This window comes from Rhinoraja longicauda, chromosome 22 (genome assembly GCF_053455715.1).
Source record: "Rhinoraja longicauda isolate Sanriku21f chromosome 22, sRhiLon1.1, whole genome shotgun sequence".
NCBI classification, from domain to species: domain Eukaryota; kingdom Metazoa; phylum Chordata; class Chondrichthyes; order Rajiformes; family Arhynchobatidae; genus Rhinoraja; species Rhinoraja longicauda.
In genome coordinates this window covers 26,976,164-26,993,094 of record NC_135974.1, presented here as the reverse complement: position 1 = coordinate 26,993,094, position 16,931 = coordinate 26,976,164, and the positions used below count along the sequence as shown (strand labels likewise).

General features: G+C 44.0%; 1 protein-coding gene across 1 annotated transcript in view; it reads right to left on the bottom strand.

The window, feature by feature from the left end:
• Positions 1-775: 775 nt before the first annotated feature.
• The window catches only part of atp9a (ATPase phospholipid transporting 9A), a 104,017-nt gene continuing 87,861 nt past the window's right edge, over positions 776-16,931 (bottom strand). The window contains exons 24-28 of the mRNA XM_078418993.1: positions 14,656-14,720; positions 12,384-12,492; positions 9,810-9,867; positions 8,000-8,203; positions 776-2,029 (exon numbers count right to left, since the gene is read on the bottom strand). Of these exons, the coding sequence (XP_078275119.1) occupies positions 1,893-2,029; positions 8,000-8,203; positions 9,810-9,867; positions 12,384-12,492; positions 14,656-14,720 (573 nt within the window). The 3' untranslated portion in view covers positions 776-1,892. The remainder of the gene's footprint in view (positions 2,030-7,999; positions 8,204-9,809; positions 9,868-12,383; positions 12,493-14,655; positions 14,721-16,931) is intronic.

Genomic DNA, 16,931 nt, shown 5'->3' with positions numbered 1-16,931 from the left:
GTAAAATAATCAGGGAAATTTACTCTTTGGACAGATCAAATTATGAACTAAATTTTAATGTCAGTGAAGAAGATGCCCTAATGTAATTAAATCACAAACAAAATAAGGGGATGAGGGAAGGGAACCAAATATTACACACATTTACATCAGTGGCTGAATAGATTTATACGTCAGTGATCCCTTTATCTTCAATGGATTTTTTTCTGGGCCTCGCTCTTTTGAACAGTGCATTGATTCCCTTTTTAGTTGGTGTCATTAAATCTAATCAATTCTAAAGCAGCTGGTTACATTGTTGGTGACGTTCACTGCCCAATGGTTATTCCTAACCATAATTTATATAACAGGTTCCTTCAAACTCACATTAGTGATCGGATGTTTACACTGAGGGCACATGTAGTACATGCAGTATAGCATGGACACAAAGAACTGCAGATGCTGATTTATCACAAATTAAAGACACAGAGTGCTGGAGTAACTCAGCAGGTCAGGCAGCATCTCTGGAGAACATGAATAGATGATGTTTTGGGTTGGGATCCTTGTTCAGACATGATGAAGATGCAATATAGCATCCTATGTACCTTGTGTAGGAAAATAACTGCAGTTGCTGGTACAAATCGAAGGTATCACAAAATGCTGGAGTAACTCAGCGGGTCAGGCTGCATCTCTGGAGAGAAGGAATGGATGACGTTTTGGGTCGAGAGCCTTCTTCAGACTGATGTCAGGGGAGCGGACGGGTCCTGCCCCCTCCCCTGACATCAGTCTGAAGAAGGCTCTCAACCCGAAACGTCACCCATTCCTTCTCTCCAGAGATGCTGCCTGACCTGCTGAGTTACTCCAGCATTTTGTGACACCTCCTATGTACCTTGAACTCTTGAAATTTCACCACACAATGACCAGTGGTATTGAATCTCAGAGGCAAGTACAACATATGAATGCTATTACATTGCGTGGCTTGTGCATGTGGATAAACAATGTTTTGCCCCATAGCATTTGGGCCACCATCTTGAAAATGTTAGTCGATCAATAACGAGAAGACGTATCTCTAGATTCTGTAACCACGATGAAAATGCACAAAACATAGTTTGCACAATCCAAAATGATTGGGCAGTAAAATGGGGTGGATGCTTGAAAGACTGAAGAAAAATGTATCATTCTAGTTTAGTTTTTTTAGTTTAGTTTAGAGATACATCGCTGAAACAGGCCCTTTGGCCCACCAAGCCCACACTGACCAGCGATTTCCTGCACAAACATTATCCTACACACAATAGGGACAATTTTTATATTTATAGCAAGCCAATTAACCTACAAACCTGCACGTCGTTGGAGTGTGGGAGGAAACCGAAGATCGGGGAGAAAACCCACACAGGTCACGGGGAGAGCGTACAAACTCCATAGACAGCACCCGTAGTCAGGATGGAACCCGGTTCCCTGGCGATGCAAGGCAGCAACTCTACCGCTGCGCCACCGTGCCACCCATATAACCTACTACCAAGCATGGTGAATGGAAAGAGATCAATAACCGAAACTCAGATTAACATTATGGTACAAATAAAATAAAAGAATGATAAAGATAAGCATATTTATACATATATTTTATCAGTGGCTCAATGGTTGCAATAGATTGATGATTCTTCTACCATTAATCTATTCTTTTCTAGCCTCCTACTTTTGAACAGTGCATTATTTCCCTTTTTGACTGGGTGTCATTAAATCTTATGACTTTGAAGCAGCAGGCCACATCTCTGGTAATCTTTGCCACCCAATTGTTTTCCACCAGCTGGTCATTTCTGTTATGGTAGCATTTCAGTTCATCAGTAGTTGAGACCGTCAAATAAATCTCCTAAATTGTTGGACGTGATTCCCGACTGGAGTGGGGTCACAGACCTCAGAATCTACGAGGTAAGCTTGGAGTAGTTTGGCGGCGAAAATCTTCTCCTCAGGTATTTCAGGATGTACAGCGGAAGGCAGCTGACCAGAGTGATTACCGAGACTTTCCACAGGAAGGGTAATGTGATGATAAAGTAGATATCTGCAACAGAAAACCAAGTTGTGCATTAGTTACAAACATACCTGGTCCAATGCTACTGTCCTTTGTAAGATGCACCAAATAGCGTCCGTGAATTAAATTTACAGAATGTTATATATAGGACAAGTGCTCAAAATTCAAGGCTTTACACTTCTCAATTCCAGCACCACTCGCCATGAGGGTAACCTAACCCACATCCATCCTATTGTTCTTGAGTTTGACTTGATGTATTTATGTATTGCACAGCCACTTCCCCACAGTTATGAGGCTTCTGAACGGTCCGTCCATGAACTAACTAGGTTACTGTCCGATTAATTTCTACCCCTACTGCGGACATTGGACTTTGTCGATGGGACTGGTGCGCTGCAATGCTGAGAACTATATTCTGCAATCTGTATCTTCCTTTTTGTCCCTATAGTGCATGAGTTTGACTTGACTGGATGGACGTATGGTATTATCTGATCTGTTTGGACAGCATTCAAATCAAAGTTTTAACTGTACCATGTACAAGTGACGATAATAAACCTAGACAAAAATCTAAACAAGTTGTAACATTGCATGAAACAGTCACCAACAGTGAATAATGCTCCAGAATGAAATTTCTGAATGTCAAAATCTTGAACTAGCAACCACCCTCCTCCCATCTTCCTTCCCAAGTATAACTGACTCCGTCTGCACGAGTGAAAGATTCTGGTCAGTTCTTCAGATATCTTCACGTCCCCTTCACTTACATTCATGATCCTCGGCAACTTTGATGTTCACCTGACTCCAAGCTACTGATTCTTTCTCACTTTCTTCCTAGAAGTCATTTCCAAATAAATTGGCAGTTTTGAGTTAAGTGTATCACTGTCTAATATGGGCGACCTCTTATTTTTAAACTGTAACTCTGGAAACATCTTCTCCACATCTTCGCTGCCATCTTCTTCTTCTTCTTAAGCCCTTTGCTCCTCTAGGGAGCATAGGCCATTGACAAATGTCCTCCACCTTACTCGGTTGTCGGCGGTTTTCGAGATCTCCCCAATTGAGCCCACTCCCAGACATTTCTGCCTGGACACCTCTTCTCCAGCTGTTCCTGGGGCAACCTCTTTTCCTTTTGGATTCCATTTCAGGGCTTGCCGGGTGATGTTTGTGGCAGGTTTTCTGAGGGTGTGTCCAATCCAACTCCATTTTCTCCTTCAAATTTGTAAGTCAATGGGATCCTGGCTTGTTCTTTTCCACATGTCCACATTGCTTACTCCAAGCTACTGATTCTTTCTCATTTTCTTGCTAGAAGTCATTTCCAAATAAATTGGCAGTTTTGAGTTAGGTGTATCACTGTCTAATATGGGCGACCTCTTATTTTTAAACTCTGGAAACATCTTCTCCACATCTTCGCTGCCATGACCAGGTTTAAAGGTTTCAACGTCATAACTTATTCAGTTCAATTCCTTCTCCCCCTGTGGTCCATCAGCTGATATTAGCCCATGGAGGCATGTGGTAGGAGGGTAGGAGTAAACTCTCCTCACAGAGGTTTGAGCAGAGGGGGGAGGAGGGGGAGTTGGGGAAAGGGCTGACAGTGAAAACAGCTCCCATTTCAAATAAATACCCTGAAATGATGGAGAGTGAGAATAAGGCAAAATTAGAAACAATGAACTGCAGATGCTGTTTTATCAAGGAAAGACACAAAATGCTGGGGTCACTCAGCAAGTCAGACAGCATCTGTAGAGAAAATGAATATGTGACATTTCAGGTCGAGACCCTTCTTCCGACTGAAGGTCCGAAGAAGGGTCTCAATCCGAAACGTCACCTATTCATTTTCTCCAGGGATGCTGTCTGTCCTGCTGAGTTACTCCAGCTTTTTGTGCCTATCTTCGGTTTAAACCAGCATATGCTGTTGCTTCCCACACAGTACAACATCCTCACCCTGACAGATGGAGATGGTCATCTGTCAGAACCATGGAAGTGTAGGGATTATGAACGTAAGAACCCCCGCACACTCTCCAAACAGCCGCCGATGTCACTGGGACAACATCCCACTCAAGACAATGGCATTTCAAGTTAATCTTCTTGCAATCTTATGTACCGGGCGACTTTGGGTTTAGTACAATAGCTCCACCGTCACAACAATCAGTGCGGTGAACTTAATTCCCCACTGAAACATTTGTTCGTCACAATTATTTTGTTTTCCATTCGCCACGACAATCGAAACCGCTTCCACTTACGTGAATACTGAATAATTGAAAGATTTCAGCAAATGAATAGAAACTGAAAAACCAGAATAATTTTCCATTTCCGCCGAATGTTTCAATTCTTGCTAAGGTCATAATTGTGGCTGTGAATGTGTAAATATATTTATAACGACTACATTTATTAATACATAGGATAGCTCTATTCTGCGACACCATTCACTTTAGTTTCTTCTAGACCTGTAAACCGCGGCTGTCAGGAACCGAAACAAAACATCAACATCACATTACAACGTACTTGAGCTACACCAGGATCATCGCTCGACCAAGAAACCTAGCCTAAAGCCAAAGTACTACCTAAAATGATTATACAAATTAATGCTTAGGATAATAACTAACTCCATATGTAATAATCAGCTACCTACATGTTTACAAGCACACGAAAAACAAACCTGATACAAGGATATCATTGGGATTACTAAGTGAGAACCTCCTTTCACTGCTGTTTCGTTGAGTTTGGCCCATGACACCTCGGGAAGGCTCAACAGTTAGTTCTGGCATCCCAGAACCACCCCCCTCAATATCTGCTCTCACCACCTATGCTACCAGTATCTACTAACAGCTGGAGCAACATTGGTAAACTATCATTCTGAGTGCTAGCGGTAGTCTTCAGAGTACAATGACTTCAAACTGCGTTACATGGCAGTTCGAGCATGGGCACGCAACTTAACCATGCCGCTTTTGTTTATTTACAAGGAGATTGCATCATCAGTCTTCCAGCAAGCTAATTACTTTAGGAGGCTCTGCATTAAACATGTCCATTGACTGGTGTGCCATCATATCATTTCCAATGCAAACTCTGTGGTTGTCAGAGAAGAACTTTGTTGGAGGAACATAATCACTAGCCCCGAAGGGAGTTTTTTTAGTTTAGTTTAGAGATACAGCGCAGATCCCTTTGGCCCACCGAGATCGTGCCGACCAGCGATCCACATATACTGGCACTATCCTGCACAATAGGGACAATTTGCAATCGTTCACAAAGCCAATTAACCGACAAACCTGTATTTTTTGGAGTGTGTGAGGAAACCGGAGCACCCGGGGAAAACCCACTGGTCACGGGGAGAAGGTATAAATTCTGTACAGACAGCACCCGGCGTCAGGATGGAGCCCGGGTCTCTGGCGCTGTAAGGCAACCACTCCACCACTGCTCCACTGTGCCACTCTTGCCTACATGGTCCATAACAGAACTTTGTAGGAAGATTAATCTTTCAAGCTCTCTCTGATTGTGCCTAGGTACATAGGACACGCTCTCCAGGAGGTATGTCCCATGTTCTTCATGAACCTATCTACCTGTGCTGCCACATCCAGGGATCTAGAGACTTGTACCTCAAGGGTCCTCTGTTCTTCGGCACTTTCTAGGGCCATACCATTTACTGTGTTTGTCCTACTCTTGCTTGCTTTCTGAAAATACATGTCATGTATTTGTCATGGTTGTCTTCCATTTGCCATTGTTCCAGCTGATCTATATCATGCTGCAGTCTTAGAAAACTTTCCTCGCTATGAAAAACTCCACAAATGTTTGTATCATCAGCTTCTTTTCGGTGCCAATCTTCTTTGGAGTTAGGATTAGTTGTGACCAAAATTTGCCCTTTCCAACACACAGAAAATTAGATACACCAGCAACAAATTAATGTGTAAAAGTTGTCCTATTGCAACTGGCCTTCATAAGTTCTAGGACGAGAATTAGGTAAATCGGAACAATCAAATCTACTCCGCCATTCAATCATGGCTGATCTATCTTTTCATCTCAACCCCGTTCTCCTGCCTTAACCCCTGACACCCGTACTAATCAAGAATCTGTCAATTTCTGCCAATTATCTGTCAATTATCCATTGGCTTGCCTCCATAGCCTACTGTGGCAATGCGTTCCACAGATTTAACACCCTCTGACTAAAGATACTTTCTAAAGATACATCCTTTCATTCAGAGGCGATGGCCTCTGGTCCTAGATTCTCCCACTAGTGGAAACATCCTCTCCACATCCATTCTATACAGGCCTTTAACTATTCGGTCTTTGTCAATTAGGAAAGTTTATATTTATATTCTTACAACTGAAGTTGAGCTCACGTTGCAGAAACCAATGGTCTCATGAAACAGTGCAGAATAAAAAACAGATGAGTAGGCAATAATAGTGCATTGGTGCAAGTTGTTTCAAGATTTAATGAAAGATAACCTGGATCATTGCCAGTTTTTCAGTACGTCATGCAAGACTAGTTGCTGCAGGATGCTTTTGCAAACTGTGTGGGATGTGAAGACGCAAATTAACCAACAGATCAGAGGGTTTGTGTAAGATAGAACTGCAGATGCTGATTTAAATCGAAGGTAGACACAAAATGCTGGAGTAACTCAGCAGGCCAGGCAGCATCTCTGGAGAGAAGAAATGGGTGCCGTTTTGAGTCGAGACCCTTCTTCAGACCCAATCCTTCTCTCCAGAGATGCTGCCTGTCCCGCTGAGCTACTCCAGCATTTTGTGTCTATCTTGGAGGGTTCTACAGCTTCCATTCCTGACTAATCTCCCGTTGCAATATGATTTATCCAAAGGTGGCTAATTTCCAATAGACATTAAAGGGGCATTAATGACCATGATCTGTTTTAGTCCGGAGCTGGGAGGCAAGTCAGTTGGGTTGCTGATCCCAAGTGCCACCTGGTGGTGGGATCAGGAAATACACAGAGTTGGGGAATGAGTTGAGTTGAATATAGTTTATTGTCCCGTGTACTGAGGTACAGTGAATAGCACCACAGTATCTGTTGGAGTAGAGATTTATGAGAATGGAGCGATTGTAATGCGTGATTGCAGATGGATGCCTTCTTGGATCTGGAGAGTATGATCCCGACTCTTCCTCAGGATCATGGATAAGCATTGTGCATCTTTGACTGGATAAACCTCAACGACTGGTATAGATTTATTGTTGTCATTTGACCGAGAGAGAGTAAATAACTTTCATTTGTGTACTATCCAGTCAAATCATTCCAATATGCCATACATGATTACATTCAAACTATGCACAAATACTGAAGGGAAGGCAAAGAGAAAAATACCAGAGTGCAGAACAGAGTGTTACAACATTAAAGTATTCCAACTACAGAGAAAGATCAAACAAAAAGAGTGCATGGGCCACAATGGGGTAGATTGGGAGATCTATCCCCTTAGCTTATGAAGATCAGGACAATAGACAATAGGTGCAGGAGGAGGCCATTCGGCCCTTTGAGCTAGCACCGCCATTCAATGTGATCATGGCTGATCATTCTCAATCAGTACCCCGTTCCTGCCTTCTCCCCATACCCCCCGACTCCGCTATCCTTAAGAGCTCTATCTAGCTCTCTCTTGAATGCATTCAGAGAATTGTCCTCCACTGCCTTCTGAGGCAGAGAATTCCACAGATTCACAACTCTCTGACTGTAAAAGTTCTTCCTCATCTCAGTTCTAAATGGCCTACCCATTATTCTTAAACTGTGGCACCTTGTTCTGGACTCCCCTAGGACCAGAGCATTAGCTTACGAATGGGGCAAGATGAAAGGAATGTGTAGGAAAGAAATGCAGATGTTGGTTTAAACCGAAGATAGGTCGGTCTCGACCTGAAACGTCACCCATTCCTTCTCTCCAGAGATGCTGCCTGTCCCACTGAGTTACTCCAGCTTTTTGTGTCTATCTCAGATGAAAGGAATGGTACATGGAAAGGAAACTGCAGTACCTTTTTAAGAACATGGCTGCAAAGTTCATGAAAATACCTTTTTGATGTTGACCTACCAATAAACTCATGCAAGAAGACAAGAGAAGCGATGTAACAGCTGAGGCTGAGAAGTTCTGCCACGATCATGAGCCAGTGCCAGGTCTGGATTGTGAGTGCCACCATCAGCAACTCGGTGAGAATGAGCGAAGTGAAGGAGATGGCCACTGCATGCACGAACTCCGAATCAAACAGCAGCAGAGCGCCGTACATGATGATTCCACCTAGGAAAACAAAAAGTGAAGAGAAGTAAGACTCTTGTTTGGCTTGTGTTACAGGCTGATAAGTATGGCTAATTAAATCAAAACATGCCCATGTAAGGAAAGCAAATTCAATGCTCGCATTTATATCAGGAGGACGAGAATACAAAAACAGAGATGTAATGCTGAGGTTCGAAAAGGCGCTGGTCAGGCCGCATTTGGAGCACTGTGAGCAGATTTGGGCCCCATATCTGAAGAAGGATGTACTGGCTCTGGAGAGGGTACACAGGAGGTTTACAATAATTATTCCAGGAATGAGTGGGTTAGCATATGAAGAGTCAGTGTGTTTGACAGCACTGGGCCTGTACTCACTGGAGTTTGGAAGGTTGAGGGGGGACCTCATTGAAACTTACAGAATAATGAAAGACATAGATAGAGTGGATGTGGAAAGGATGTTTCCACTGGTGGGAGAGCCTAGGACCAGAGGTCATAGCCTCAGAATTAAAGGGTGCTCTTTTGGAAAGGAGGTGCGGAGGAACTTCTATGTAGAGGGTGGTTAATCTGTGGAACTCATTGCCACAGAGGGCTGTGGATGCCAAGTCAGTTCGATATTTTTAAGGCAGAGATAAACAAATTCTTGATTAGAACGGGTGTCAAGGGTTATGGGGAGAAGGCAGGAAAATAGGATTAGGAGGCAGAGATCAGCCATGATTGAATGGCGGAGTCGACTCGATAGGCCGACTGGCCTAATTCTACTCCTATAACATGTGGACTTGTGACATACACTTTTGCCTGACAGCCAAAGGTTGTGGTTACAAGTCTTGGTAAAGACCAACGCTCCAGTGAAAGTACTGACAGGGTACTCCACTGACAGTGACACCACAGTGTGGAGATTCTAGACAAGGACCTGTTTTTTTTCAAAGGGATACAAAACATCATATTGCATTCTTTAAAGCAGAGTGGAGGGAATCTTGGTGCCTTGATCAATAATAAAGTTCATCACAATGTTATTTGTGGGATCTTGCCAACAAGACAAGAAAGCTGAATTAATTCCTATACCTAAACTTCAACGAATATCACTTCAATAGTTTGAAGCCCATCAAAGTCATTACAACAATATATATTAAGGCATTGAGATGAGTGGAAAAAGTAAATTGGCTGGCCAATAAAGTAGTGTTGTTAGACAAACAATCACATATCATATCATATATATACAGCCGGAAACAGGCCTTTTCGGCCCTCCAAGTCCGTGCCGCCCAGCGATCCCCGTACATTAACACTATCCTACACCCACTAGGGACAATTTTTACATTTACCCAGCCAATTAACCTACATACCTGTACGTCTTTGGAGTGTGGGAGGAAACCGAAGATCTCGGAGAAAACCCACGCAGGTCACGGGGAGAACGTACAAACTCCTTACAGTGCAGCATCCGTAGTCAGGATCGAACCTGAGTCTCCGGCGCTGCATTCGCTGTAAAGCAGCAACTCTACCGCTGCGCTACCGTACTGAATATGCTGGAGGCTAGCGATGGAATTACACTCTCCCCAACATTTTATGTTCTTGCGTAAATATAAACCTTTATGTATTTTGTTTTACATGCATTTATTACAAAATGCCATTCCCATACCTTGGTATATACTAATCAAAACCCAAACCAGAAATGTTTTGAAAGACAGCGGTCGACCCTGAAATAGAAAAGGGGGAAAAAAAAATCAGTGTCAGAGATGCTGCTGCACGTTACAGTTACAGCTCAATGATGAGTCAACGTTTCAATATTCAGAGTTCACATCATTTGGTGCAGATGTTAAGTGAAAGAAAACCTAAATTTTGAATGTGTAACTGAAGTGTTCACGGTTTCACGGCGGAAAGCTCTCCAATTAGTTTAATTTAGAATTCTTTGAACACAAATCATTTGACACATTTAGTAAGTAACGCAGTTTTTGCGTGTTGGGAGTTTTTAAAGCAGCATTAAATTCCTGGAACTGCCGTTTCAACTGTATTTGCGGCAGCAGAAGTTTCCATTGTGATGTTGTTCATTTAGATTTGCATTTTAAAAAATCCGTCAGCAAAGGTGTTAAGCTGCCCCTGTCAGATAGTTGCTGAAACAATCATTTTCAACGCTAGTATGATGCCACACTGTTATCTAAAGTCATGCCAATGGCCTTTGAAAACAAAGATTCAAAAATTATTTAATTGCCAAAATAATATACGCGGGGATTATAGATATCAACTCATGGAAGTTAACTTTGCTGTTCGTTTAGTGTCTCAAACAAAATGCAAAATGCTAGAATTATTGAGGCACAAAAGCCTGCAGATATGGGAATCTTGAACAAGAAACAAAATATCGGAGAAACTTAGTGAGTCAGGCATCAGCTGCGGAGAAAGACGGGCTGCCAATGTTTTGGAATGTCTACTTCCCTCCACAGATGCTGCCTGCCATTCTGAGACCTTCCACCATTTAGTTTTACGCTAGAGTTAATCCCTGGTATCTGCTGCAAAATATTTCAGGTTCTTTTTGCTGTCATGTGCACAGTTAAATGCTGACGGCCAGAGGAACAATTGTGGAGATGGTGAATTGAACTCTTCCACTTTGCTTCGGATGGAGGTTTATTGTACTGTACTCCGTGGCCTTTGCCCTGCTACCCCAGCACACAACAGCATAGAAGATGGCACTTGATAGAGCATCTGCAATGTCTAACTTCTTATACAGTGCATCAGCGTTCATTGGGGGCTATGGGGACTTGTGAAGGTACATCGTACTTCCCCTGTTCAAAGCGAGCACGGAAAGAATTGAGCTCGTCTGGGAGTGATGCATCAATGTCACTTTGTAGAAAGTGATGGCGTGCAAGCTCCCGAACCTCCATCCCAACCTTCAGTTGAACTTTTGCTTCAATTTCAATTTAAGCGCCTCTTTCTCGATGGCCTTCTAATGGCTTAATCTGGCTAAACCCATTTACAGTGTTCATGTACAAGTACGTTTAACTAGATGTTGCAAAATGCTAAAAGAACTTGGAAAAAATGTAACACAAAACATACAAGACACTTGCAATCAGACCTCCCAACATTTGATTTTACAAATTCAGAATTTTGATGTCTAAAATTCGGAATTTTACATCAAAATTCATAATATGGCGCGTAATGCAACTTTTCAGCAAAAAACAAGTATGCACGCCAAATGCGCGTACGCGTTGCGCTACATTCATGTGTGAAAAACGACTGTTATTTCCAACAGTCTGTAGTTCTTGGACTACATGTACAATGTCAGGCCTACCATGGATATATTCTGCTATTTATAGAAAGGCTATTGAACAGAAATACTTTTTACAACACAAAGAAAAAATTGTTTTGTTTTGTTTTCTCTATTTTTTCTTACACAAAATGTATGATTAAGTTATGAAGAAAGAGTTTCATTTAAAACTGCACAAACCTAATTTCATTGAAGACATACTTGCTCCAGTGGTCTTCAACAGCACATCACAACAGTCCATGTCCCCCCCACCCCTCCCCACCACCCCCACTACCCTCACTCCCGACGACCCCCCCTTTCACCCCCACTCCCACCCTCCCCCCCACCCGCCTACCCCCCATTCCCCCCCACTCACGCCCGTCCCTCCCCACCTTTTCCCCCCACCTCCACTCCCCCTCCCCCCACCCCCCTCCCCCTCTCTCCCACCCCCCACTCCCCCCCTCTCCCTTCCTCAACCCCCACGACCCACTCCCCACCCCCCCCGCACCCCATCCCCTCTCTGGCGAGCCCAGCGGCAAGGCGAATCGGGGCCAGTGGCGAGGTGAGACCAGGCCAACGGCGAGGGGAGGCCAGCGGCAAGGCGAGGGGATCCCAGCGGCGAGGGGAGGCCAGCAGCAAGGCGAGGCCAGCGGCGAGGTGAGGCGAACCCAGCACCGAGTTGGGGCCAGCAGCGAGGTGAGGCCGGGCCAGCGACGAGGCGAGTCGGGGCCCGAGGCGAGTCAGGGCCAGCCGCGAGGCGAGGCCGGGCCAGCGGCGAGGCGAAGCCAGCGGCGTGAGGCGTGGGGTGGGGCGAGAGGCAGGGTGAGCGGCGAGGTACGTGTTTTGCGGAAAAATGTGAGGTGAAATCGGAATGGCGGAAATGAAATAAGAAAACGAAAACTTTCCGCCAAATTCGGAAGGGTTGGGAGGTCTGTCTGTACAATGACAATGAAGATAATAATTCCATTAATGTACCTTGGCAAGATCTTTATAGAGTTCTGGATAAAGCATTGCAACTTCCGATTTAACATCTTTGTCCAAAACAAGAGAGAACACTGGAAACATGGTGTAGATTGTGGAATACCTGAGAAGAGAGATGTAAAATATAAACTTCCAGGTGCACAAGGCCCTTTCCTTCTTTGGTACAGTAACTGCGATATTAATTACCTTTTAAAAGTTATTTATTTGACCTTAAAAGGTGGTTGACAACTAAGGCTGTATCTATCAGGTCTCGTTAGCTTGGTTGCTGAACTATTTTCCGGCCACATTATGGTCTGCACAGATCAGTACAGAATATAATAATAATAATAATAATAATAATATTCATTTATTGTCATTGCAACGAGTACAACAAAATTAAAAAATAGCCAATCCTGACGGTGCGTACAAACATATATGCAATAAATGCAAAAACAAATAAATACATAAATACAATTATATTAAGTACAAGATTTTTTAACGGTGTTGCCTAGTGCAAAGGTAGTGTTCAGTTCTCGTATGGCCCTGGGGTAAAAACTGTTCTTAAGTCTGTTTGTTCGGGATTTGATCGACCTGAAACGTCGACCAGAGGGCAGATGAACAAACAGACGGTGGCCGGGGTGGGATGGATCTTTTATTATTTTGCCTGCTCTACTGAGGCAGCGTAGGCTGAACAGGTGCTCCAGGGAGGGCAGTGAGCAGCCGATGATCTTCTGGGCCGTCGTGATGACCCTCTGAAGGGCTTTCCTGTCCTTTTCTGAGCAGCTGGCATACCATGTGGTTATACAGTATGCCAGCACACTCTCGATGGAGCAGCGATAGAAGGACAACATGAGCTTCTCCTGCAGGTTGGTTTTCCTGAGGATCCTCAGGAAGTGGAGTCTCTGCTGTGCCTTCTTTACTGTGGTGATGGTGTTGGTAGACCAGGTAAGATCCTCTGCTATGTGCCAATGCAAACTGAAGGAACAGCACCCCATATTCTGCTTGGGTAGCAGACATCCTAACAGTATGAACACTGAATTCCCCAATGTTAGGTAACATCCACACTCCCCGCCTTCTTCCGTCCCCTCCCCACCCTCCACTTCCCCTTTCCCCTCTCTCCTGCTCGCACCCATTTCTCCCCTCCCCTTCCACCCATATTCCTTCCACTGGCTCCACAACTTGCAATTCTTCTATGCTTATCCCATGCATCTCCACCCTTTGTCCAAATATCTGCCTATCAGCCACCACTCCCACCCCCCTCCACACACACACCTGTATCCACCTATCCCTCACCAGGCTTTGTTCTGGCACTCCTCTCTTCCAGCTTTCTCCCACTCACTACAATCAGTCTGAACATGGGCCCCGACCTGAAACATCAACTATCCATGTTCTCCAGAGATGCTGCCTGACCCGCTGAGTTACTCCAGCATTTTGTGTCTTTTTTTGTAAACCAGCATCTGCAGATCATTGTTTCTCCAATCCCTGTTTATTACAGCTTTGGCAAGCTATCTTATCTGCTTCAATAATTACAAAATCATTACTAACAAATATGTCTACAAAAACACATATTTCCACAAGTTCAGCAATATCAAAAGTATTATATTCCAATAATAAACTGTCTAGCATAGAGGAATTGAGAACTAGAGGGCATAGGTTTATGGTGAGGCGGGGAAAAGATTTAATAGGAACCTAAGGGGTAACATTTTTTACACAAAACGTGATGGGTGTATGGAATAAGCTGCTGGAGAAAGTAGTGGAGGCAGGTACTATTGCAACATTTAAGAAACACTAGACCAAGTGGACCCATTGGGCCCAAGCCTCTCCTGCATTGTGCAGCACCCTGTCCTCCCCCCCTCCCCTCTCTCCTCAACCCCCCTCCCCTCTCCTCTCCCTTCTCCCCCCTGCCTCCCTCCCCCTCCCCTCCTTTTAAACTTAAAAATGTGAATCACTTAAAAAATATAACACCGATTTCAATAAAACTACTTGCATTATCACTAAAGTGTCAATGGTGAGTAAGGTGGGCCTAAAATTGTCACGCTATCTTGTACCGTTTTGGCTGAAGTTCAGTCACAAACAAGATAACAAACGAGAGTTTTAGTATATAGATTTCGACAGGTACATGGATAGGATAGGTTTAGAGGGATATGGGACAAACGCAGGCAGGTGGGACTAGTGTAGATGGAACATGTTGGTCGGTGTGGGCAGGTTGGGCCAATGGGCCTGTTTCCATACTGTATCACTCTAATACCAGGTGTATTGTAACCAAAGTGATTTTTTTTTTACTTACCCTATAACAAGGAAACCTTGGTACAGAGGAATAGATGCAAAATAAAACACTGAGGAGAAAACAGCCTGTGGAAAGAAAACAAACAGAGCCATTTTAACGGGCATCAGGGTTTGCAGCTGCTTGGGGAAAAAAAACATTATTACAGAAATGATTAGTGAGCCAGTTGTGCATTTAAATCACAAATGTGATCTTCTCCAGCTGGCTCTAACTTCAACATGCTCCAGGGCTTTGGTCCAAGGAGCAGGAGAATAAAATGCCACAATGCAACGTCTGGTACCACTGAACAGCTGAAGTCAGACTGACAAAGAGGGAAGCTGAAAGTATCCCGTCGACTGAGTGTTCGGACGAGGAGGCCGTTGCTGGCAGTATTTAAAAGGCCACTTTAACTTTGTTTCGTCAATGGCCAAAATCCATAACTCCCTTGAATTTTACTAACACGACACAATGTTTTCATGCATATGGTGGAGGGGCAAAGAAAAAAAAAGCTTCTCATCTACATTTCAAATCGTATACTTCCAAAGATATAGGGGCAACATGGTGGCGCAGCGATAGAGCTACTGCCTTATGGCACCGGAGACCCGCGATCGATCCTGACTACGGGTGCTGTCTGTACGGGGTTTGTACATTCTGCCCGTGACCTGCGTGGGTTTTCGCCGGGTGCTCCAGCTGCCTCCCACACTCCAAAGATGTGCAGGTTTGTAGGTGAATTGGCTTGGTAAAATTGTAAACTGTCTCTAGTGTGTCGGATAGTGTTAATGTGCGGGGATCGCTGGTCGGCACAGAGTTGGTGGGCCGAAGGGCCTGTTTCCGCGCTGTATCTCTAAACTAAATTAAATATAGTGAGTCTAATAATTTATGAATGAATAACAAAAGTCGGCAGATGTTGGAAGTCTGAAATAAGAAGATAAGATATGGAAAGTACAGAGGGAGTGCAGTGAGAGGGTGGAGATAATAATTGTCCACGTGAGAGTGTTTCTTTTGCTGGCGTCTATGGGAGGGAAGTGAATGTTTATAAATTATGGGTGATCTTTCTCGAGGAGTGTAAACAGAGGAAGTGAGGGATGTAATTAGAGGAAGTGGGGGGGGGAGGGGGGGAGGGAAGGGGAAGAAGGGGAGATGGAAAGAACATGGTGTCACTGTGAGATGCAGAACATAGTAGGTGCGGGGAACCTGGCCGGAATCCTTAGCCACTTCTCCCAATTCCCAGTTGCTTTTCCTTCTGTCAGACTCATACCTTGAGTCTTGGCACTACTGAAGTTTGTAACAATTCCAAATATGACTGAAAGATAACTGGCCCTGTTTACACATTGGAATAATTTGTGAACCTTCCTTCGGGGACCAGGACACAAGCAATTGGAAAGCAGTCCGATGAGAACACACCGTTCAATGTTGTAGAGCAGATGGATCTAGGAGTCCAGGTACATAATGCCCTGAAAATGGTATTGCAGGTAGATCGGGTGTTCCAGAAGGCTTTTGGTGCATTGGCCTTCATCAGGCCGTTTGGCCCATCAAGGGTATTGTGAATAGAAGTGGGGATTTTATGGTACAGTTGTACAATGCCTTGGTGAGGCCTCACTTAAGAGTATTGTGTTCAGTTTTGTTCACTCTGTAATTGGAAGGATGTTATGAAGCTGGAAAGAGTGCAGAGAAGATTTACGAGGATGTTGCCAGGTCTCGAGGGCTTGCACCTTAGGGAGAGGTTGGGCAGGCTAGGACTTTATTCCTTGGAGTGCAAGAAGCTGAGGGGTTATTTTATAGAGGTGCATACAATCATGAGGGGAATAGACAGGGTGAAAGCACAGAGTCTTTTACCCAGACATGGAGAATCAAAAAACAAAGGACATAGGTTTAATGTACGAGGGGAAAGATTTAATAGGAACCTTAGGGGCAACTTTTACACACAGAGGGTGGTGGGTATATGGAACGATCTGCCCGAGGAAGTAGTTGAAGCAGGTACTATATCAACATCTAAAAGACATTTAGACAGGTACATGGATAGAGAAGGTTTAAAGGAATATGGGCCAAACGAGGGAAGGTAGGACCAGCATAGATAGGGCATCTTGGTTGGCATGGATGAATTGGACCAACGAGCTGTATGACTCCATGGCTCCATGGCCATGACACTAATGGGTGCACTAACACCAGCTAGTTTCTTCCTTTCCATCTTCAGAATTGCTGAAGTACTGCGGTATCTGAGAGTGTGTAGATGGAAGGAAGAAGTATGATTAAAGGCTGGACTAGAACTTTCAATCTTCTTTTTTTAAATCACAATTGAA